Raw genomic sequence first — 25,552 nt, forward strand, 5'->3', positions numbered from 1 at the left:
CGAGGCCGCTATGGAAAGGACTGTTCAGAGCTTCGGACAATCCTTGGAAAGGTCTGTCCAGGGCTTGTCCGACGCAGTGGAACGGACTACTCCAGCCTTGTCCGAAGCAATGGAAAGAACTGTCCAGGGCTTCTCCGAAGCACTGGCACCTGCCACACAGGTCCTCACTGCTGCCACGCAGTCACTTGCCGGCCTCGTCCACACCCAAATTGAGGCAACGCGAACTCTCACTGCTGCCACCCTCTCTGCATCAGCCAGGATCACCCCAGGCCCTTCCAGTACCACAGGAGGCCATGAATCAGTGGAGCAGTCGATTGTGGTGAATGATCCGAACCGGTCCCCTCAGAGAGCCAGTGTGTCATCTGACCATGGTGCAGGTGTCCTCTCTCAGCAGGTGACCATTGCTCATGCCACCGCTGGAACGTCTGCAGTGCAGCTGCCACCACCTGCAGGGCACACTGCTTCCAGCCATGCCCAGTTCAAGCAGCCAGCTTCCACGCCCTCCAAGCCCAGAGGTTGTCCAGGCCGTCCCTCAGGGGCTTCTGCGCTTCCAGACAGTCAGCAGGCGTCCCCCAGCCTTGACGCCGCCACTGGGGTTCAATTACGTAGGAGCAGCAGGGAGGGAAGGGGCCGACCGCGAAAGAGAAGTCGGTCTCCATCAAGGGGCCAGCAGTAGAGGGAGGTGCTGAGACGTATCTTTCTCCAAATTCAAGGACGCCCTCACCTGTTGTGATTGTTTGTGATGGTTTGTTAAGTTTTGCGGCTTTGCCAGAGAGTTATCTGTTATTTTGTTAGTTATGGTTTCTGTTGACATGACGTTGTTATGCTGGAAGGAAGCACTTTTTTGACAATAAAGAATTTTTTTAATTTACAATGGTACTCGTAACTATTTACAATCATGGTGGCCTTCATAGGCTTTGTACAAGCCGAAGTGCGCGGTACGAATGACACCCATCATGCCGTCAGAGGGGCCTAGAACTGAGTCCTTATGAGCCTCTGACGGACGGCCCTTCCAGTTTCAGGAGCCCTCCCATCTTCCTCCTCCTCCTCCTCCTCCTGCTCGTCCGCATGCTCCTCCTCCTCCTCCTCGTCCGCCTGCTCTTCCTCCTCCTCCTCCTCCTCCTCGTCCGCCTGCTCTGCTGGACCTTGAGGGTCGGCTGGCATTGGCTGGGTTTGTCGAATGGCCAAGTTGTGGAGCATGCAGCAGACGACGACGATGCGACCCACTTGCTCCGGTGAGTACTGCAGGGCTCCCCCCGAATGGTCTAGACAGCGGAAACGCTGTTTGAGCACACCAATAGTGTGCTCCACAATGTTCCTGGTCGCTTGATGGCTGCTGTTGTAAAGCTCTTCTGCCGGGGTAGCAGGCAAACGGAGCAGGGTCATGAGCCATGGCAGAGAGGATAGCCCTTGTCGCCAAGAAGCCAGCCTCGTGGGTGAGCCGGGCCCTCAAAAAGGTCAGAAACTGAGGTCTGCCGCAGGATGAACGCATCGTGGCTGCTCCCAGGGAATTGTGCGTTGACTGCCATGATCAGCTGCCGGTGGTCACAGACCAGCTGGACATTGAGGGAGTGGAACCCCTTGCGGTTGCGGAACTCCTCAGGATTCTGTAATGGCGCCCGCAAAGCCACGTGTGTGCAATCAATGGCCCCCTGCACTATGGGGAAGTCCGCAATAGCAGCGAAGCCCTGCGCGTGCTCCCCCTGCTTCTCCAGGGTCACAGGGAAGGTGATGAATTCACGCCTCCTTCTATAGAGGGCAGCTGTCACTTGCCGGGTGCAACAATGCACTGCAAATTGTGATATATTCGCGATGTCCCCAGTGGCTGACTGAAAGGATCCGCTGGCGTAAAAGTTGAGGGCAACAGTCACTTTGACGGCCACCGACAGAGAGGTCCTGCACCGTAGACGCGGCTGCAGATCTTCAGCAAGCAGGTGGCACAGCTCAGTCACAACCTCCTTACCGAATCTGAGCCTTCGCAGACACTGCTCCTCCGACATGGTGAGGTATGACACCTGCTGCCTGAAAACCCTCGCAGCGTATCGTCGGATTGGGCGACCTCCATTGCCCCTCCTCCTTCTGGCCAATCCCGGCCCTCTCTCCCGCCGTCTCTGTGCCCCTTCCAAATGTCTGGCCATGAGGACGTTCCCCTCCAAAGCAGCTCCCATTGCTATGCCAGACGGGCAAGACGCAGTAATGTCTAGCGCTCCAACTGCTCCGGACAGGGCTGCAGGTCCCAAGTCTCCGAAGGCTAACTCAGAAAATTACTGTGCAACAGAAGGTCAGCAACTCTCTCCAGCAACGATCAGAATGAACAGGCCAAGTGGCTGCAGCTTTTATACTAGAGCTGTCCCCTTTAAATAGCGCCCCCCGACTCCGAGAAGGGCCTGGGAACGTTCCATCCAACTGTCACTAATAGCGCCAGGCAGAAAGGTTGCGGGCGACACCGAATATCCGGTCAGGGGCGCCAAAAAGGCGTTGCACACTGAAATGACATCATGATCTGCCTGCGCACGCGGGCGCGCACAAAGAGTTAGCGCAGGCGCTAAAAGGATACTCAATATGGGAGGTGGCGCTATCTTCATTGCGCCCGCCCAAACATTGGGTAACGCCCCAATTCTCGGGCTCTTTAGGCGCTAATCGCTGGCGCTACCAACCGAATTTCTAGGCCATAGAGTCATAGATTTATACAGCACAGAAAGAGGCCCTTCGGCCCATCGTGTCCGCGCCGGCCATCAAGCCCTGTCTATTCTAATCCCATTTTCCAGCACTTGGTCCGTAGCCTTGTATGCTATGGCGTTTCAAGTGCTCATCTAAATGCTTCTTGAATGTTGTGAGGGTTCCTGCCTCTACCACCCTTTCAGGCAGTGAGTTCTAGATTCCAGTCACCCTGTGGGTGAAAAAGTTTTTCCTCAAATCCCCTCTAAACCTCCTGCCCCTTACCTTGAAACTATGCCCCCTGGTTATTGACCCCTCCACTAAGGGGAAAAGTTCCTTTCTATCTACGCCCCTCATAATTTTGTACACCTCAATCAGGTCCCCCCTCAGCCTTCTCTGCTCTAAGGAAAACAACCCCAGCCTGTCCAGTCTCTCTTCATAGCTGAGACGCTCCAGCCCAGGTAACATCCTGGTGAATCTCCTCTGCACCCTCTCCAATGTAATCACATCCTTCCTATAGTGAGGCGACCAGAACTGCACACAGTATTCCAGCTGTGGCCTAACTAGCGTTTTGTACAGCTCCATCATAACCTCCCTGCTCATATATTCTATGCCTCGGCTAATGAAGGCAAGTATCCCATATGCCTTTTTAACCTTATCTACCTGTCCTGCTGCCTTCAGGGATCTATGTACATGCACACCAAGGTCTCTCTGATCCTCTGTCCTTCCTAGGGTCCTACTATACATTGTGTATTCCCTTGCCTTGTTAGTCCTCCCAAAATGCATCACCTCACACTTTTCAGGGTAAAATTCCATTTGCCACTGTTCCGCCCATCTGACCAACCCGTCTATATCATCCTGTAGCCTGAGGCTTCCCTCCTCGCTATTTACCACGCCACCAATTTTCATGTCATCTGCGAACTTACTGATTATACCTCCTACATTCATATCTGAATCATTAATGTACACTACAAACAGCAAAGGACCCAGCACCGATCCCTGCGGTACACCACTGGACACAGGCTTCCAGTCACAAAAACAACCTTCGACCATCACCCTCTGCCTCCTGCCACTAAGCCAATTTTGGATCCAATGTGCCAAGTTGCCCTGGATCCCATGGGCTCTTACCTTCTTGACCAGTCTCCCATGCAGGACTTTGTCAAAAGCCTTACTGAAGTCCATGTAGACCACATCAACTGCACTACCCTCATCCACACACCTAGTCACCCCTCGAAAAATTCAATCAAATTGGTCAGACATGATCTCCCCCTGACAAAGCCATGCTGACTATCACTGATTAATCCTTGCCTCTCCAAGTGGAGACTAATTCTGTCCCTCAGAATTTTTTCCAATAATTTCCCTACCACTGATATTAGGCTCACTGGCCTGTAATTCCCTGGTTTATCCCTACTACCCTTCTTGAATAATGGTACTACATTAGCTGTCCTCCAGTCCTCTGGCACCTCCCCTGCGGCCAGAGAGGTCACAGAGACACGTCACAGAGACACGTCACAGAGACACGTCACAGAGAGGGACATTACAGAGACACGTTACAGAGACACGTTACAGAGCGACACGTCACAGAGAGGGACGTCACAGAGACACGTCACAGAGGCACGACACAGACATTACAGAGACACGTCACAGAGAGGGACGTTACAGAGAGGGACATTACAGAGACACGTCACAGAGAGGGACGTTAAAGAGAGGGATGTTACAGAGACATGTCACAGGCACCTCACAGAGACACCTCACAGAGAGGGACATTACAGAGGCACGTTACAGAGACATGTTACAGAGACACGTTACAGAGACATGTTAGAGACACGTTAGAGACACGTTACAGAGACATGTTACAGAGACACGTTACAGAGACATGTTACAGAGACACGTTACAGAGACATGTTACAGAGACACGTTACAGAGACACATTACAGAGACATGTTAGAGACATGTTACAGAGACACGTTACAGAGAGGGACATTACAGAGACACGTTACAGAGACATGTTACAGAGACACGTTACAGAGACATGTTAGAGACAGGTTACAGAGACATGTTAGAGACATGTTACAGAGACATGTTAGAGACACGTTACAGAGACACGTTACAGAGACATGTTAGAGACATGTTACAGAGACACGTTACAGAGACATGTTAGAGACATGTTACAGAGACACGTTACAGAGAGGGACATTACAGAGACACGTTACAGAGACATGTTACAGAGACATGTTAGAGACACGTTACAGAGACACGTTACAGAGAGGGACATTACAGAGACACGTTACAGAGACATGTTACAGAGACATGTTAGAGACACGTTACAGAGACATGTTAGAGACATGTTACAGAGACACGTTACAGAGACATGTTAGAGACATGTTACACAGACACGTTACAGAGACATGTTAGAGACATGTTACAGAGACACGTTACAGAGACATGTTAGAGACATGTTACAGACATGTTACAGAGAGGGACATTACAGAGACACGTTACAGAGACATGTTACAGAGACACGTTACAGGGACATGTTAGAGACACGTTACAGAGACACATTACAGAGACATGTTAGAGACATGTTACAGAGACACGTTACAGAGACACGTTAGAGACATGTTACAGAGACACGTTACAGAGAGGGACATTACAGAGACACGTTACAGAGACATGTTACAGAGACACGTTACAGAGACATGTTACAGAGACACGTTACAGAGACATGTTAGAGACACGTTACAGAGACACGTTACAGAGAGGGACATTACAGAGACATGTTACAGAGACACGTTACAGAGACATGTTACAGAGACACGTTACAGAGAGGGACATTACAGAGACACGTTACAGAGACATGTTACAGCGACACGTTACAGAGACATGTTAGAGACACGTTACAGAGACACGTTACAGAGACATGTTAGAGACATGTTACAGAGACACATTACAGAGAGGGACATTACAGAGACACGTTACAGAGACACATTACAGAGACACGTTACAGAGACACGTTACAGAGACACGTTACAGAGACATGTTACAGAGACATGTTAGAGACACGTTACAGAGACACGTTACAGAGACACGTTACAGAGAGGGACATTACAGAGACACGTTACAGAGACATGTTACAGAGACACGTTACAGAGACATGTTAGAGACACGTTACAGAGACACGTTACAGAGACATGTTAGAGACATGTTACAGAGACACGTTACAGAGACATGTTACAGAGACACGTTACAGAGACATGTTACAGAGGCATGTTAGAGACACGTTACAGAGACACGTTACAGAGACATGTTAGAGACATGTTACAGAGACACGTTACAGAGACACGTTAGAGACATGTTACAGAGACACGTTACAGAGAGGGACATTACAGACACGTTACAGAGACATGTTACAGAGACACGTTACAGAGACAAGTTACAGAGACATGTTAGAGACACGTTACAGAGACACGTTACAGAGACATGTTAGAGACATGTTACAGAGACACGTTACAGAGACATGTTACAGAGACATGTTACAGAGACACGTTACAGAGACATGTTAGAGACACGTTACAGAGACACGTTACAGAGACACGTTACAGAGAGGGACATTACAGAGACACGTTACAGAGACGTGTTACAGAGACACGACACAGAGACACGTCACAGAGAGGGACATTACAGAGACACGTTACAGAGACATGTTAGAGACACGTTACAGAGACACGTTACAGAGAGGGACATTACAGAGACACGTTACAGAGACATGTTACAGAGACACGACACAGACATTACAGAGACACGTCACAGAGAGGGACGTTACCGATCCTCTCTCTCTCCTCTTTGATCCTCCCCGCTTCGATCCTCTCTCCCCCCTTCGATCCTCTCTCCCCCCTTCGATCCCCTCTCCCCCGCTGCTCCCCTCTCCCCCTCTGAAGCCCTCTCCCCCTCCGATCCCCTCTCCCCTTCCGATCCTCTCCCCCCCTCAAATCCTCTCTCACCCTCCGATCCCCTCTCCCCACTTGCATCCTCTCTTCCCACCTTCGATCCTCTCTCCCCCCTTCGAGCCTCTCTTCCCCCCTCGATCCTCTCTCCCCCTTCGATCCTCTCCCCCCGCTTCGATCCTCTCCCCCCCCTTCGATCCTCTCTCCCCCCTTCGATCCTCTCTCTCCCCCTTCGATCCTCTCTCCCCCTTCGATCCTCTCTCTCCCCTTCGATCCTCTCTCCCCCTTCGATCCTCTCTCTCCCCCTTCGATCCTCTCTCCCCCTTCGATCCTCTCTCCCCTTTGATCCTCTCTCTCCCCCTTCGATCCTCTCTCTCCCCCTTCGATCCTCTCCCCCCTTCGATCCTCTCTCCCCCTTCGATCCTCTCTCTCCCCCTTCAATCCTCTCTCTCCCCCTTCGATCCTCTCTCCCCCTTCGATCCTCTCCCCCCCTTCGATCCTCTCTCCCCCCCTTCGATCCTCTCTCTCCCCCCTTCGATCCTCTCTCTCCCCCTTCGATCCTCTCCCCCCTTCGATCCTCTCTCTCCCCCTTCGATCCTCTCTCTCCCCCCTTCGATCCTCTCTCCCCCTTCGATCCTCTCTCTCCCCCTTCGATCCTCTCTCTCCCCCCTTCGATCCTCTCTCCCCCTTCGATCCTCTCCCCCCCCTTCGATCCTCTCTCCCCCTTCGATCCTCTCCCCCCCCTTCGATCCTCTCTCCCCCCCTTCGGTCCTCTCTCCCCCTTCGATCCTCTCTCCCCCTTCGATCCTCTCTCCCCCCTTCGATCCTCTCTCTCCCCCTTCGATCCTCTCTCTCCCCCTTCGATCCTCTCTCTCCCCCCTTCGATCCTCTCTCTCCCCCTTCGATCCGCTCTCCCCCCCTTCGATCCTCTCTCCCCCTTCGATCCTCTCTCCCCGCTTCGATCCTCTCTCCCCCTTCGATCCTCTCTCCCCCCTTCGATCCTCTCTCCCCCTTCGATCCTCTCTCTCCCCCTTCGATCCTCTCTCCCCCCTTCGATCCTCTCTCCCCCCTTCGATCCTCTCTCCCCCCTTCGATCCTCTCTCTCCCCCTTCGATCCTCTCTCTCCCCCTTCGATCCTCTCTCTCCCCCTTCGATCCTCTCTCCCCTTCGATCCTCTCTCCCCCTTCGATCCTCTCTCCCCCCTTCGATCCTCTCTCCCGCCTTCGATCCTCTCTCCCCCCTTCGATCCTCTCTCCCCCTTCGATCCTCTCTCTCCCCCTTCGATCCTCTCTCTCCCTTCGATCCTCTCTCTCCCCCTTCGATCCTCTCTCCCCCTTCGATCCTCTCTCTCCCTTTGATCCTCTCTCCCATTTCGATCCTCTCTCTCCCCTTCGATCCTCTCCCCCCCTTCGATCCTCTCTCCCCCCCTTCGATCCTGTCTCCCCCCCTTCGATCCTCTCTCCCCCTTCGATCCTCTCTCTCCCCCTTCGATCCTCTCTCCCCCTTCGATCCTCTCTCCCCTTCGATCCTCTCTCTCCCTTCGATCCTCTCTCTCCCCCTTCGATCCTCTCTCCCCCTTCGATCCTCTCTCTCCCTTTGATCCTCTCTCCCCTTTCGATCCTCTCTCTCCCCCTTCGATCCTCTCCCCCCCTTCGATCCTGTCTCCCCCCCTTCGATGCTCTCTCCCCCTTCGATCCTCTCTCCCCCTTCGATCCTCTCTCTCCCCCTTCGATCCTCTCTCCCCCCTTCGATCCTCTCTCTCCCCTTCGATCCTCTCTCCCCCCCTTCGATCCTCTCTCCCCCCCTTCGATCCTCTCTCTCCCCCTTCGATCCTCTCTCCCCCTTCGATCCTCTCTCTCCCCCTTCGATCCTCTCTCTCCCCCTTCGATCCTCTCTCTCCCCCCTTCGATCCTCTCTCCCCCTTCGATCCTCTCCCTCCCCCCTTCGATCCTCTCTCCCCCTTCGATCCTCTCTCTCCCCCTTCGATCCTCTCTCCCCCTTCGATCCTCTCTCTCCCCCCTTCGATCCTCTCTCCCCCTTCGATCCTCTCTCCCCCTTCGATCCTCTCTCCCCCTTCGATCCTCTCTTCCCCTTCGATCCTCTCTCCCCCCTTCGATCCTCTCTCCCCCCTTCGATCCTCTCCCCCCCTTCGATCCTCTCTCCCCCCCTTCGATCCTCTCTCTCCCCCTTCGATCCTCTCTCCCCCCTTCGATCCTCTCTCTCCCCCTTCGATCCTCTCTCCCCCTTCGATCCTCTCTCTCCCCCTTCGATCCTCTCTCCCCCCTTCGATCCTCTCTCCCCCCTTCGATCCTCTCTCTCCCCCTTCGATCCTCTCTCCCCCCTTCGATCCTCTCTCCCCCTTCGACCCTCTCTCCCCCTTCGATCCTCTCTCTCCCCCTTCGATCCTCTCTCCCCCTTCGATCCTCTCTCTCCCCCTTCGATCCTCTCTCTCCCCCTTTGATCCTCTCTCCCCTTCGATCCTCTCTCCCCCTTCGATCCTCTCTCTTCCCCTTCGATCCTCTCTCCCCCCCTTCAATCCTCTCTCCCCCTTCGACCCTCTCTCCCCCTTCGATCCTGTCTCCCCCCCTTCGATCCTCTCTCCCCCTTCGATCCTCTCTCTCCCCCTTCGATCCTCTCTCTCCCCCTTCGATCCTCTCTCCCCCCTGCGATCCTCTCTCCCCCCTGCGATCCTCTCTCTCCCCTTCGATCCTCTCTCCCCCCTTCGATCCTTTCCCCCCCTTCGATCCTCTCTCTCCCCCTTCGATCCTCTCTCTCCCCCTTCGATCCTCTCTCTCCCCCTTCGACCCTCTCTCCCCCCTTCGATCCTCTCTCTCCCCCCTTCGATCCTCTCTCCCCCTTCGATCCTCTCTCCCCCCTTCGATCCTCTCTCCCCCCCTTCGATCCTCTCTCCCCCCTTCGATCCTCTCTCCCCCTTCGATCCTCTCTCTCCCCCTTCGATCCTCTCTCTCCCTTCGATCCTCTCTCTCCCTTCGATCCTCTCTCTCCCCCTTCGATCCTCTCTCCCCCTTCGATCCTCTCTCTCCCCCTTCGATCCTCTCTCCTCCCTTCGATCCTCTCTCTCCCCCCTTCGATCCTCTCTCCCCCTTCGATCCTCTCTCCCCCCTTCGATCCTCTCTCCCCCCCTTCGATCCTCTCTCCCCCCTTCGATCCTCTCTCCCCCTCTGATCCTCTCTCCCTCCCCTTTCAATCCCCTCCCCCTCCCCCCCTTCAATCCCCTCTCCCTCCCCCTTCACTCCCCTCTCCCTCCCTTTTCGATCCCCTCACCCTCCCCCCTTCTCTCCCCTCCACCCCTCTCGATCCACTCACCACGCGCACCCCCCCCCTCCCCCACCAGCCAACGGATACCCTGACCTTCTCCGCACGGAACCGAGGAAAGCGCGACTGTGCAGGCTGCAGCCGCTACACTGTTGGGCACTCCGCAGGCGCGACCAGATCATGTGCGCAGAGAGTGCCAAAAATGCGGTGCAAATAATGCCACCGAAAGGAATGTGTGCTCATCTGATCATCGCCTAAGGCTATCACTGTCCATTAACACCAGAAAATGGCACTATTCATGTGCGGAAGGCCAGACCAAAATTTCTCCTCGACAACGTTCAATTAATTTTCAGGACATGTTACTCTGAAGCTTCACCACTGCCACTCATCCCTACCTGCGGAAGATGCACATGTTTGGCCTGTACAGAATTAGCAGTAAAGTGGAGGAAAAGTGAGTTGCTATTTGTTTAGTAGATTATAGAAAGTCCCAGATGACCATTTAATGCTCTTGTATTATATTCCTGTGTTTAACTCACTTACCTATGTTATCCAAGTTTATAGATGGAGGATCACAGGCATGGATTCAGAATTTACTCTCCTGTATTGTGTGATCGCAGCCAACTACTGCTCCCCCCCCCACCCCCAAGCTCCGAACACCCGCCTTCGCCCCTCTCGATTGCCGGGGTCCAACCCCTAGGGTCCCCGGCTACTGCCTCCTGCCGCTGCTTTTCCTGCCCGGGTGTGCCTGTCGATCTAACCGGCGGCTGGGCGGCAAACGGAAGAAGAAAATGATAATGAGCCTCTTGGCAGGACCTCCGCATCCCCCGGGGATGTCCGGGTTCCTCGGCCGTTTCTGGTCTCCCCCGGATCCTCTCCGTAAATGTCGGGGCCACAGTCAATAATAAATCCAATCGGGAAATCGGGAGAAACTTCTTTACCCAGAGAGTGGTGAGAATGTGGAACTCGCTACCACAAGGAGTGGTTGAGACAAATAGTATAGATGCATTAAAGGAGAAGCTAGATAAGCACATGAGGGAGAAAGGAATAGAAGGGGTGGGAGGAGGCTCGTGTGGAGCATAAACACCGGCATGAACCAGTTGGGTCAAATGGCCTGTTTCTGTGCTGTACATTCGATGTTATTCTATGTACCAGGATGGTAGAAGGTGAACTAGACTGTCCCTGGTCTTTTTCCGTCCAGCAATCCCTACGGTCCAATGTTCCTACCCTCAATGCCACCACTTTGAATGACTGCTTCGGGCAGACTCAAACATCCCCACATGCCGTACTGCACTTCGCTGCACCATCTGCCTCAGTCACCTGCTCCTGACTCACTCGGAACACTTCCTGCGTCCAACTCCTGACTGATCAGTACCCACCACACAAGAGGTGGACGGGACGGCGCGGCACCAATGTGGGAGGCGCATTACTGATGGATGAGAGTGTACAGGGCATGGGTACTTAGACACGGAGAATGGAAGGACATTGGGGCAGGGGATGGGTGAGTGAGAGAGACAATGACACAGATAGCTGGGATCACTGGGAGAGCGGAGGGGAGGTGTATGAGGGGGAGACTGAGCAGTGAGCTGTGATGCTCCAGCCCTGACAATAATGAGGTAGTTCTCTGCTCACAGACAACGGTACAGTACCTGTCAGTTCCAGCTGGGAATCCAATCCGGGATTCTCACATTCTGTCCCTTTGTTCATTCTTATTTCTGTAAAAAAATAATAGAATCAAATAAAATACTTAGAACCGATAACAATAAACCAGAGATAGAGAGAGACAGAGAGAGAAAGACAGATAGATGACCTGTCAAAATTAAGATTAGTCCTGGGAGAAGGAGACAGACCATACCTTGGTGCCAAATATGTAACAACATGTCACAACCTGAGGACTGTTTAAAATTAATACTGAATGTACCCAACGATGTACAACGACTGTTTAAATTAATATTATTTAAAGTAATATTGTATGTACCCAATGAAGGTCAAAATTGTTTGACACCTACAGAATGTTGGAAAACTGTACTTTTTGTTATGTAAGCTTTGGCAATATGGTTACCTGTAAACTTTCATGCCAATAAAGCATTTGAATTGAAAATTGAGAGAGAGAGCGAGAGACAGAGAGAGAGGGAGAGACAGAGAGAGAAAGACAGATAGAGACAGAGACAGAGAGAGGGAGAAGAGGGAGAGACAGAGAGAGGGAGAGAGAGAGAGAGAGACAGAGAGAGAGAGAGAGAGAGAGAGAGAGACACAGAGAGAGGGAGAGACAGAGAGAGAGACAGAGAGAGAGAGAGAGAGAGACAGAGAGAGAGAGACAGACAGAATTCTGCCGAAGCATCCTTCGCACCCAAAGAAAAACGCCAACAAATGCATGCAGAGCCGAACTAGGCAGATACCCACTGATAATAAACATCCAAAAACGAGCACTAAACTTCCTAAATCACCTCAAATCTAGCTCCCCAGACACCCTTCATTTCAAAGCCTTTCAGACCCAAGAGCTAAACCCAGAAAAGAGTCCCCTGAGTCAGCTGCTACTGAAACTAAGTACTCAGCCGGACCCTGACCAGCCCCAGACCAACACAGCCGTCCAAACACCAATCCGAGTGAACCAAATCATTAAAAAATGCAAAGAAACCTACCTGGAACATTGGAACAAAATAACTGAAAGCCAAAGCAGATTAGAATGTTACCGGGCCCTAAAAAGAGAATATAAACTGGCAGACTACCTCACGACCATCAGAGACACAAAACAGAGACAGACCCTCACCAGGTACAGACTAAGCGACCACCAACTGGAAATTGAAAAAGGCAGATACAAGAAATCCTGGCAGCCTAGAGAGAATAGAATATGCGATCAATGTCTGGCTGGCGAGGTTGAAACAGAAATGCATTTCCTCCTAAAATGCGAAAAATTCAACACATCAAGAAACATATTATTCAACAAGCTAAGCCAAACAACCCCAGATTTCAAGGAATTGGATGATCTGTCAAAATTGAGATTAGTCCTAGGAGAAGGAGACAGACCATACCTTGGGGCTAAATATGTAACAACATGTCACAACCTGAGGACTGTTTAAAAGTAAGACTGTTTAAAATTAATATTGAACGTACCAAATGAAGTAGAAAGACTGTTTAAAATTAATATTGTTTAAAAGTAATATTGTATATACCCAACAAATGTCAAATCGATTGACACCTACAGAATGTTGGAAAACTGTACCTTTTTGCTATGTAAGCTTTGGCAATATGGTTCTCTGTAAACTTTCATGCCAATAAAGCATTTGAACTGAACTGAACTGAAAAAACTGAGAGACAGAAAGACAGAGAGAGAGGGAGAGACAGAGAGAGAGAGAGAGAGAGAGATAGAGAGAGAGAGACACAGAGAGAGAGGGAGAGACAGAGAGAGAGACAGAGAGAGAGAGAGAGAGAGAGATTATTTCTGTGTACCAAGAACAAGGGGATCCAAGCACAAATCCAGGCCCATTAAAGCTCCCTGTGTAACCTAACGCCCTGCGCCTCCTGTACCTGTCCCTCTCCAGTGAGTCAGGCACTGGACAGATCCAGGCCTCACTAATTAGATGTCTATTTCTCACTCATTTTCTTTTAAACTTTCACCTACGTAATTTAACAAAGCTATTTTTAATGAAGTAGTTGTTTGTTTGTAAGCCTGCGTCACTGCTGTGAAATGTCACCGCTCTCAGTCTCTCCCTCGTGTTAACCCCATTCAATCACACAGGCTTGCTCCAGAAGACAGCAACAACATTATTTCAAAACTTTATAAAAGGGACGTTGGTTCCTCCAATAGCTCAGCATATTCAAGGCAGTGAGCAGCTGAGCTACACAGAGCAGGAAAGGCTCAGGATCCATCCCCGGCCTGTGCTCACGGTCCCTGCTAACTCCCGCTCCTGATCACTATTCAATTCAATTCAATTCAAATCACTTTATTGGCATGACAAGTTACATCTTATGTTGCCAAAGCATCGAAAAACATTCATGTTTGTACACAAAAATACAGATCTATCCATACAGTGTATAAACAGATATATCCCTGAGTGTATAAATATACATTCATATAATTTATATATACTCCTTTCTTATATTTAGTGGTTGTCCCTCTGTTTATGGCAAGCTGTAACATAGTGTGCCGCTAGTGTTACACAATATCCAGTGACCCCTGCATGTGTGGCGATCGGGTGAGGATTGGGCTCCTCTGTGCTGCCCCCCCATGGGTCAACACCCTGTCAACACTCACTGTCTGCGCTCACAGTTGAAGAATGGCTACTGAGGTGAGGTAGTCGAGGCGAGGGGCAGTGCCCCTGGAACATGCCCCGCAGCGGGAGACACCGCTGTTCTGGGGAGGGGCAAGAGAGAACGAGATGGAAAGGGAGAGTGACGAGTTTATTGAGAGGAGATATTAGAAGTGAAGAGAATGCCACAAGACTCAAGTACAGCAGCGCGAGTGGTTTATATGGAGGTGACCTGGGCTCACCAGTGTTGGAGATCTTTGATGAGTGGAGGATGCCCGGGGTTTGGCGCGGTTTGATTTCTGCCCCCCGCCGCCACCCCCGCCTCTCCTCAGCCATCAAATTCAAGGTGGCCGCCATCGATTGTGTTCCACATCAGCTGATAAGTAGCAGGCGGGGCACAAGCTGAGGGAAGGAGGGAGAGAACGATCCCAAGCCCGAGGGAGGGAAGGAGCGAACGATCCCAGGCCTGAGGGAGGGAGGGAGAGAACGATCCCAGGCCCGAGGGAGGGAGAGAACGATCCCAGGCCCGAGGGAGGGAGGGAGAGAACGATCCCAGGCCCGAGGGAGGGAGGGAGCGAACGATCCCAGGCCCGAGGGAGGGAGCGAACGATCCCAGGCCCAAGGGAGGGAGGGAGAGAACGATCCCAGGCCCAAGGGAGGGAGGGAGAGAACAATCCCAGGACTGAGGGAAGGAGAGAGAGAGAACGATCCCAGGCCCGAGGGAGGGAGAGAATGATCCCAGGCCCGAAGAAGGGAGAGAGAGAGAAAACGATCCCAGGCCTGAGGGAGGGAGAGAACGATCCCAGGCCCGAGGGAGGGAGAGAGAGAGAAAACGATCCCAGGCCCGAGGGAGAGACAAAACAATCCCAGGCCTGAGGGAGGGAGGGAACGATCCCAGGCCCGAGGGAGGGAGCGAACGATCCCAGGCCCAAGGGAGGGAGGGAGAGAACGATCCCAGGCCCGAGGGAGGGAGAGAGAGAGAAAATGATCCCAGGCCCGAGGGAGAGACAAAACAATCCCAGGCCTGAGGGAGGGAGAGAGAGAGAAAATGATCCCAGGCCTGAGGGAGGGAGAGAACGATCCCAGGCCCGAGGGAGGGAGAGAGAGAGAAAATGATCCCAGGCCCGAGGGAGAGACAAAACAATCCCAGGCCTGAGGGAGGGAGAGAGAAAACGATCCCAGGCCTGAGGGAGGGAGAGAACGATCCCAGGCCCGAGGGAGGGAGAGAGAGAGAAAACGATCCCAGGCCCGAGGGAGAGACAAAACAATCTCAGGCCTGAGGGAGGGAGAGAACGATCCCAGGCCCGAGGGAGGGAGAGAGAGAGAAAATGATCCCAGGCCCGAGGGAGAGACAAAACAATCCCAGGCCTGAGGGAGGGAGAGAACGATCCCAGGCCTGAGGGAGGGAGAGAACGATCCCAGGCCCGAGGGAGGGAGAGAGAGAGAAAATGATCCCAGGCCCGAGGGAGAGACAAAACAATCCCAGGCCTGAGGGAGGGAGAGAACGATCCCAGGCCTGAGGGAGGGAGATAACGATCCCAGGCCCAAGGGAGGGAGAGAGAGAAAAAACGATCCCAGGCCTGAGGGAGGGAGAGAACGATCCCAGGCCCAAGGGAGGGAGAGAGAGAAAACGATCCCAGGCCTGAGGGAGGGAGAGAACGATCCCAGGCCCGAGGAAGAGACAGGGCTGTTACCGTGATAGTTTACAGTACCGCCCAGGATGTGTAGGACACGGTTCCGACTGAATATCCGAACGTTCGATCGACAGTGGAAACTCACAGCCTGTCAGCCAGGCCGAGTGTTAAAGTCAGGCAAATCATTTGAATCTTCTCTGGACATTTGCATATCAACAGGCTGAGTCATAAAGGAGCAGTTACAGGCCTTAACCCCGCTCTCAGACTCTGAAGAACTCGATCCAATGCAGTGTGAAAAGTGACGGAGTGGGCGTGTGGAGATCATAGTTATTGACAACTCCATAGATACGGACTATTTAGAATTTCAGAGTCCGTTAGGTACAGCAACAAGGCGTGATTATCAAACAAAATTTGACAGCAAACCACATAAGGAGGTAATTATTAGGAAAGGTGGCTGTTGTGTATGTACCTTTAAGAAAGAACTGCTTTTATACTGTAGTACCGGCAGTGACCACACCTGTATATAAAGCCGTAGCAGGCTTCTGTACTTTCAGTTCCAGCATACCCTCTGTTCAGTAAACACCTGTTATTATCGTTCTCCTGCAGTCCGTGTGTTATTGAGACGCGGACACTACAGTGGCCAAAAACTTGGTCAAAGAGGTAGGTTTGAAGGGGGATAAAGAGTTTTTTTTTATTCATTCACAGGATATGGACATCACTGGCAAGGCTGGCATTTATTGCCCATCCCGAATTGCCCTTGAGAAGTTCTTGAACCGCTGCAGTCCGTGTGGTGTGTCGTAAGCAGGGCAGCACGGTGGCATAGTGGTTAGCACTGTTGCCTCACAGCGCCAGGGACCCGGGTTCAAATCCGTCCTCGGGGGACTGTCTGTGTGGAGTTTGCACATTCTCCCCGTGTTTGCGTGGGTTTCCTCCGGGTGCTCCGGTTTCCTCCCACAGTCCAAAGATGTGCGGGTTAGGTTGATTGGCCATGATAAAAAAAAAAATTGGCCCTTAGTGTTAGGGGGGATTAAATACGTGGGGTTACGGGGTTACGGGGATAGGGCTTGGGTGGGATGGTTGTCGGTGTAGGAACCGGGTGCTAGGGTTTGGATGATCAGCCATGATCTCGTTGAATGGCGGAGCAGGCTCGAAGGGCCGAATGGCCTACTCCTGCTCCTATGTTTCTATGTTGCAACTGAGTGTCTTGCTAGGTCATTTAAGGGCAGTTGAGAGTCAACCATATTGCTGTGGGTGAGTCACATATCGGCCAGACCAGGTAAGGACGGCAGATTTCCTTCCCTAAAGGACATTAGTGAACCAGATGGGTTTTTACGACAATCCAGTGGTTACATGGTCACCGTTACTGATACTAGCTTTTTTTTATTATTCCAGATTTATTTCATTAACTGTATTTAAATTCCCCAGCTGCCATGGTGGCCTCTGGGTTACTAGTCCGGTAACATAACCTCTATGCTACTGCGCCCTAGGTAGAGAGTGTAATGAAATCCGTTTGTCTTGCCTGTATTCGTTTTGCACTCATGTATATTACCCTCCCCCACACGGTGTATAGTTTCACTTCCTCTTTCCTGACTAACCTGGAAGGTTCCAGGTCTTGGCTCTTGGCTCCGCCCCTGACTTCTCTTACTTAAAGATCCCAGGATCTGTATGACTCATTCCTGTGAGCCAGTCGGTGTGTTGAGATGTTAGCTCTGATCTTAGTGATTAAAAGCCAACTTGTTAAAGTCTATAACTTCTAGTTTTGTGGTTATTGAAGGCACATCAGAGAGGCGGAGAGGTTTAGGGAGGGAAATCCAGAGCTTAGGGCCAAGACAGCAATGGTGGTGTGAAGAAAATCGGGGATGTGCAAGAGGCCAGAATTGGAGGAGCGCAGAGATCTCGGAGGGGTGTAGGGCTGGAGGAGGTTACAGAGATAGGGAGGCCATGGAGGGATTTGAAAATAAGGATGAGAATTTTAAAACTGAGGCGTTGCCAGACCGGGAGAATGAAGGTCAGCGAACACAGGGGTGATGGGTGAATGGGACTTGGTGCGAGTTAGGATGCGGGCAGCCGAGTTTTGGATGATTTGAGGTTGACGGAGAATGGAAGATGAGAGGTCAGCTAGGAGTGCGTTGGAATAGTCAAGTTTGGATGTAACAAAGGCATGGATGAGGGTTTCAGCAGCAGATAAGCTGAGGCAAGGGAGGAGACGGGCGATGCCACAGAGGTGGAAGTAGGCGGTCTTAGTGATGGAGAGGATATGTGGTCGGAAGCTCAGCTCAAGGTCAAATAGGACACCAAGGTTGCTAACAGTCTGGTTCAGCCTCAGACTGTTAGCTGAGGGAGGGGGGTGGAGTTGGTGGCTAGGGAGCAGCGCTTGTGACAGGGACTGAAGACATCGATGGCCCAGAAATTCGGGTCTCCACGGGTGAGTACGCACGGGGTACACACCCGTAAGCCCAATGGAAGTGCCGGTTTCGTGCATGCACTGCGCATGTGCGGGAAACCGGCACTTCCGTTCCCCTGAAAGAAGGGGTTCAGAGGTCGAACGCGTGCGCCGGAGAGGCAGCGCGTGCGCATCGAACTTACGTTCTTTTTGCAGGTTTTCCCGGGAGGGTAAGTCTCCAGAAGTTAGACTTTTAAAAAGCAGTCGCAAGGCCTGCTTTTAACAAGGTAAGTGGTGAATTAATTAAAATTAAAACATTTTTTCCACAGGTTTATTATTTTTAAATACTTTAAAGAAAGGTAAGTTTATTTTTAGCCCCGTTAGAAAATAATATTATTTTTTTCAAAAATTTAAATTATTGTTTAAAATAGTTATTTCATGTAATTTATAGTTTATTTTTAAAATGTGATTTAAAAAAAAATGTATTTGAAGATTTAGTTATGTTTTGGGGCCATAGTATTTATAGGTTTGACAGCCCTTCCTGTCAAACTTATGAATGGGCATTTCCCTGCTACCATTGGCTCTCCATGGCCCACGTGATCCCAGGGGACGCATCGAACTAACTGCGCCCTTGGGATACGCGAGCACTGCGCGGCAACAGTTGGAGGAGGCCCAGGATCGGAATCCCACGCGGGCCCACAGCTCAACGGCCGGCGCGCTAGGTAAGTGCAGGTCAGGGGCTTGCACCCGCGGGAAGCCCCCGACCCGAATTTCTGGGCTAATAGCTTCAGTCTTCACAATATTTAGTGGGAGGAAATTACTGCTCATCCAATATTGGATATCGGGCAAGCAGCATGACAAATCAGAGACAGTGGAAGGATCGAGAGAGGAGGCGGTGAGATGGAGCTGGGTGTCAGTAGCACACATGTGGAAACTGAAGCTGTGTTTTCGGATGATGTCGCCGAGCGGCAGTATGTAGATGAGAAATAGGACGGGGCCAAGGATAGATCCTTGGGGGACTCCAGAGGTAATGGTGTGGGAGCGGGAAGAGAAACCATTGCAGGTGATTCTCTGGCTACGACTGGATAGGTCAGGTTGGAACCAAGCCAGAGCAGTCCCACCCAACTGGATGACGATGAAGTGGCATTGGAAGAGGACAGTGTGGTCAACCGTATCAAAGGTTGCAGACAGGTCGAGAAGGATGAGAAGGAATAGTTTATCATGGTCACAGTCACATCGGATGTCATTTGTGACTTTGATAAGGGTTGTTTCAGTACTGTGGCAGGGGCGGAAACCTGATCGGAAGGATTCAAACATGGAATGGCGGGAAAGATGAGCATGAATTTGGGAGGCAAGAAAACATTCAAGGACTTTGAAGAGGAAAGGGAGATTGGAGATGGGGTGGTAGTTTGCAAGGACAGAGGGGTCAAGGGTGGGTTTGTTGAGGAGCGGGGTTATGACAGCAGATTTGAAGGGAAGGGGGACAATACCTGAGGAGAGAGAACCATTAACTATATCAGCTAACATGGGGGCCAGGAAGGGATGTTGGGCGGTCAGCAGTTCGGTGGGAATAGGGTCGAGGGAGCAGGAGGTGGGTCTCATTGACGAGATGAGCTCGGAGAGGGCATGAGGGGAGAATGGAGAGAAACTAGAGAAAGATGCGAGTTCAGGGCTAGGGCAGTGGGAACCTAGGGGGAAGTTTGGCCCAGTGGACTAGGGGAAGGGATGGAATCGGCACAGAAAGCAATCTTAGTGACAGAGAAGTTCATGAGCTCCTCACACTTGCTGTTGGAGGTGAGGGTGGCGGGGCATGAGGAGAGGGGTTTAAGGAGATGATTGTGGTGAAAAAAGGAGGTTGGGGGTTATCTTTGCATTGCAGGATGATTCTGGAGTAGTGAGCAGAGTTGGCAGAGGAGAACAGGACCCAATGGTGCTTAAAGGAGGCGCAGCAAGGATTTGTTATGGGCAAATCGTGTCGGACTAACTTGATTGAGTTTTTTTTGATGGGGTAACAGAAAGGGTAGATGAGGGCAGTGCAGTTGATGAGGGCAGTGCAGTTGATGAGGGCAGTGCAGTTGATGTTATGTATATGGACTTTCAAAATGCGTTTGATAAAGTACTACCTATTAGGCTTGAAAGCAAATTTGAGGCCCATGGGATAAAAGGGGCACTGGCAGCATTGATTTAAAATTGGCGAAGGGATAGATAGCAGAGAGTTGTGGTGACTGGCTGTTTTTCGGACTGGAGGGAGGTATACCATGGCGCTCCCCAAGGTTCAGTACTAGGACCACTGCTGTTTTTGATATATATTAAGTCTTGGACCTGGGGGTACAGGGCACAATTTTGAAATTTGCAGATGAAACAAAACTTGGAAGGGCAGTAAACAGTGAGGAAGATAGTGATAGACTTCAAGAGGACACAGACAGGCTGGTGGAACAGGTGGACACATGGCAGATGAAATTCAACACAGAAAAGTGTGAGGTGATACATTTTGGTCAGGAAAAAGAGAGACAATACAGGCTAAATGGGACAATTTTAAAGGGGGTTCAGAAAGAGAGAGACCTGGGGGTGTTTGTACACAAATCATTGAAGGTGGCAGGACAGGTTAGCAAAGCAGTTAATAAAACATATGAGGGGAAAAATTCGGTTGGTTAGCGCCTCCGGGGGGCGCTAGGAACTTAGCGCCCGAACGCGGCAATCTTAGCGCCGCTCGCGAAATTGTCCAATCATTTTGTGGCAGCGGCGCTAAACACTACCGCCATGATCTCCTGCGCCCGCAGATCATTACATCAGTCAAGTGTGCAACGCCCCGGTAGCGCCCCGGACCGGATACTGAGTTGCACCCCCTGCCTTAGCGCCTGCCGCTAGCAACGACAAATAGAGAGGAACGTTTTCAAGTCGGGAAGGGGCTGAGGTTCCTAAGCGCCGAGCTCTTTCCCCGGGCCTATCCATTAGTGCTTCCAACACAATTGCTTTTGAGGTCTCGCCAGGCCGAAATTCAAGGCTGCAATGAGCGGGGCGTGGCTGGCCAGCAAGATGGCCCCTCCCCTTTAAGAACTGGACGGCGCCAGTGTGTCTGGCTTCCATGGTAACGGATATCACCTGAGCTTCGGTAGCGCTCTGAGGTAGCGCCTCGCTCCCCGACATTAGCGCCTTAAGAGAGCTGTGCAGCGCCTGATTTAGCACTCAAATCACCTCCAGGGGGCGATAGAGGTGAATTTTGCAGTCGGAGGCGATAATTAGCACCGGGCGCTAAACTTTGCGCCCGGCCGATATTAGCGCTCAAAATGGGCGATGCCAAACTTTTCCCCCATGGGATCCTGGGTTTTATAAATAGAGGCAGAGAGTACAAAAGTCAGGAAGTTATGCGAAACCTGTATAAACCACTAGTTCGGCCTCAGCTGGAGTGTTGTGTCCAATTCTGGGCACCACACTTCGGGAAGGACGTGAAGGCTTTGGCGAGGGTGCAGAATAGATTTACGAGAATGGTTCCAGGGGTCAGGGATTACTTTTACATGGATAGACTGGAGAAGCTGGGGTTGTTTCCCTTGCAGCAGCGAAGGCTAAGAGGAAATTTGATAGAGCTGTTTAAAATCATGAAGGGTTTAGATAGAGTAAATAAAGAGAAAATGTTTCCAATGGCTGGAGGGTCAAAATCCAGAGGGCACAAATTTAAATTGATTGACAAAAGAGCCGGAGGCGGCCTGAAGAAAAACTTTTTTACGCAGCGAGTGATTAGGATCTGGAATGCACTGCCTGATAGGGTGGTGGATACAGATTCAATAGTAGCCTTCAAAAGGGCATTGGATAAATACTTGAAGGAGAAAAAAATTGCAGGGATATGGGGAAAGAGTGGGGGAGTGGGACTAACAGGATTGCTCTTCCAAAAGAGCCGGCACAGACTCGATGGGCTGAATGGCCTCCTTCTGTGCTGTACTATTTTATGATTCTCTGCGGTCCAGCCAGATCTGGCAATGAATGGCGCAACCAGTTGCGTGCAATACACTCAAATCTGTGCCCCATGGACTTGTGGGGGTGGGGGGAGGGGGAGATGGGGGCCGTATCAGAGAGAACGACCAGGGTGGGACAGGGTAAAGGGTTTACCGAAGGCGAGTGGAGGTGAGGGAATGGTGGAGTAGACTGGTAGCTGCAGAAGTTTTGTGGCGAATACCTAATACCTGGGATGGCAGGAATGATGTATGAAGAGAGATTGAGTCGATTAGGCTTATATTCGCTAGAGTTTAGAAGAATGAGAGGGGATCGCATTGAAACTTGTAAAATTCTAACAGGACCAGACAGACTAGATGCAGGAAGGATGTTCCCGATGGCGGGGGAGTCCAGAACTAGGGGTCACAGTCTAAGGATAAGGGGTGAGCCATTTAGGACAGAGATGAGGAGGAATTTCTTCACCCAGAGAGTGGTGAACCTGTGGAATTCTCTACCACACAGGGCAGTTGAGGCCAATTCATTAAATATATTCAAGAAGGAGTTAGATATATAAGAGTTGGATATATTTCTTAAGGCTAAAGAGATCAAGGGATATGGGGAGAAAGCAGGGACCGGGTACTGAATTTGGATGATCAGCCATGATCTCATTAAATGGCGGAACAGGCTCGAGGGGCCGAATGGCCTACTCCTGCTCCTATCTTCTATGTTTCTATGAATGGAAGACCAAAGGCTAGACAGCTGGGAGTTTGAAAGTGCCGTTGTAAGTGACTTGGGGAGAGTTTTTTCCAGCGGTGGACACAGGATGCAAGGAAATGGTTGGAGGTTGCCGTGTCTGTGTCAGAGACGATGGGAATAGAGAGGTCACGCGAGATGGCATAGGACAGGAGGGCAGTGAACTCAGAGGCGAGAGGGCGAGTTGAGATGGAGATTGAAATCACGGTGGATGAGTCGTCGCTCAGTGCTGAGGCTGAGGGAGGATATCTCAGTGAGAAATTCGAGGTTTGTTGGGGGGGCGGGGGCTGGTGGTGGAAAGTGTAGCCGGGCGGGGAGGCTTCAGTCAAGGGCAAGGTGTAACCACTTATAAGCCCAGTTTCTGTCCGAGCCCGGATGTCAATGTAGTCTTTCACAATAAGGTTGTGGATGGTACGTGTTAGATCCGTGTGTTAATGGAGACACGGAATGCAGGAGTTGATTTAACAAGTGTTTACTGAACAAAGTCTGGAGGTGAACTAAACTACACAAGATGCTACACAGGCTTATACACCTGAGTGGTCACTACTGGTACTACAGTATACAGGGGCTTCAAAAACATAGTTCCTCTTAAAGGTACATACACTACAATTCCTCCCCTTTTAGATAAATAGTACATAACATTTTAAGTAATCATTAAATAACATTTTTACAAGAACAATAACCTACACATTTGCTGAAGTTAATCAATTACAAATTCAGTCTCTCTGGAGGCTTCCTGACTCGGTCCGGATAATGCCTCGGTGGTGTAGTAGGTTTCGGTGGTGTAGTAGGTTCTTTTGGCGAGGTCGATTCGGCTTCAATGCCAGTGTCGGGTTCATCTTGTTCCAGTATCACCGGATCGGAGGTAGATACTATGGTTATCTCTGCTTCATCACTAGGCGTATAGAGCTGTGGTGTAGGTTGTCCTTTTTCGGATGACTCTATGATCTGATCAGCATGGCGCCTTATCATGCTTTCTCCAATGTCCACGGTATACATCAGCGGTCCTAGTCGTGTGCAAATAGTTCCAGGCTGCCATTTCTCGGTACGGTAGTCCCGGGCCAAAACTGGTTGACCTATCTGGAAGGTTCTAGTTGGCCTTTCATTCATGCTTTGAAATTGCCGGTTCTCTACGTCCCTTCTGACGTTTGGCTTGACCAAATCCAGCCGGCATCTTAGTCTTCTATTAAAAAACATCATGGCGGGGGTTTGGTTTATAACCACATGTGTTGCATTCCTGTACGCAAACAAGAAGTTATCTACCTTATGTTGTAGATTTATGTCTTCATTACCCATGGCCTTTATGGCCTTCTTGAAGGTCTGGACAAACCTTTCAGCTAATCCATTGGTGGCGGGATGGTATGGGGCGGACGTGTAGTGCTTAACCCTTTTGTTTTTTTAAGAACTTCCTGAATTCTTCGGATACAAATTGCGGTCCATTATCAGAACAGATCGGTTCAGGCAGCCCATTCCTGGCGAATATGGTCCTTGATACTGTGATGGTTTTTTCCGTGGTGGTGGAGGACATCTTTATTACCTCCGGCCACTTGGAGTGTGCATCCACTGCGATTAAGAACATTGAGTCCATAAATGGACCAGCAAAGTCGATATGTACCCTTTGCCATGGAGATGAGGGCCACTCCCATGGATGTAGAGGGGCTTGTGGTGGGGCGTTTTGGACCTTCTGGCATCCTAGACAGCTCTTGGTCATTTCTTCGATGTCTCCATCGATACCTGGCCACCACACAAACGCTCTGGCTAAGTTCTTCATTTTCACTCCACCCAGATGCCCCTCGTGAAGCTCCTTTAGCACTTTATCCTTGAGTTTGGGTGGAATCACCACTCTGGATCCACACATCAAGGTTCCTCTGCACACTGACAGCTGTTCTCTTCTTTGCGAGAATGCTGGCAACAGTGGTTCGCCATGTGCTGGCCATTCCTTCACCGTTAAATCATAGACTCGTGAGAGAGTCGGGTCATTTCTCGTTTCCTTTTCAATGGTAGAATTTGTCACCGGTAGACATTCCACTATGGTCGAGTGGAACATCTCCACTGGGTCCACTGTAGGCGCCTCTTCTACCGTTGGCAACGGTAGGCGCGATAACCCGTCAGCATTCCCATGCTGTTTTGTTCCTTTGTATTCTATGTCATATTGGTGTGCCCCTAGGAAAAGGGACCACCTCTGTAGCCTTTGCGCTGTCATAATGGGAACGTCCTTTTTAGGGTTGAATATGGAGACGAGGGGTTGATGGTCAGTCAACAAGGTAAATTTTTGTCCGTGTAGGTAATGGTTGAATTTCTTCCACACCAGGCTGAGTGCCTCCCTGTCGATCTGGGCATAGTTACGCTCAGCTGAGTTCAATGAGCGTGACGCAAAAGCTATCGGCTGCTCCGAGCCATCAGGGAACCTATGCGATAATACCGCTCCCACGCCGTAAGGGGATGCATCGCACGCCAGTCTGATTGGCAGTGATGGGTTGTAATGAGCCAACACTTCCCTGGACGTGATCAAGCCTTTGCATTTATGGAAGGCACGTTTACAGTCTTCGCTCCATTTCCAAACTACTCCCGTTTGTAGCAGTGCGTTAAGAGGGTGCAGAACCATTGACAAGTTCGGTAAAAATTTATGATAGTAATTTATTAATCCCAGGAACAACCTTAATTGTGAGACATTTTCAGGCGCTGGGGCCTTTGCGACCGCTTCAATTTTTTCAGGTGACTTATGCAACC

The 25,552-nt window shown here is 51.0% G+C and overlaps 1 protein-coding gene across 1 annotated transcript in view; it reads right to left on the reverse strand.

Moving 5' to 3' along the window:
* Positions 1-25,552, reverse strand: part of LOC147109883 (POU domain, class 2, transcription factor 2-like) — an 84,946-nt gene that overhangs the window by 38,900 nt on the left and 20,494 nt on the right. The window contains exon 2 of the mRNA XM_086004223.1: positions 11,525-11,590. Within this exon, the coding sequence (XP_085860349.1) occupies positions 11,525-11,582 (58 nt within the window). The 5' untranslated portion in view covers positions 11,583-11,590. The remainder of the gene's footprint in view (positions 1-11,524; positions 11,591-25,552) is intronic.

The sequence above is a fragment of the Somniosus microcephalus genome, chromosome 12 (assembly GCF_052327205.1).
Source record: "Somniosus microcephalus isolate GS21.2 chromosome 12, FLI_Smic_1.0, whole genome shotgun sequence".
NCBI classification, from domain to species: domain Eukaryota; kingdom Metazoa; phylum Chordata; class Chondrichthyes; order Squaliformes; family Somniosidae; genus Somniosus; species Somniosus microcephalus.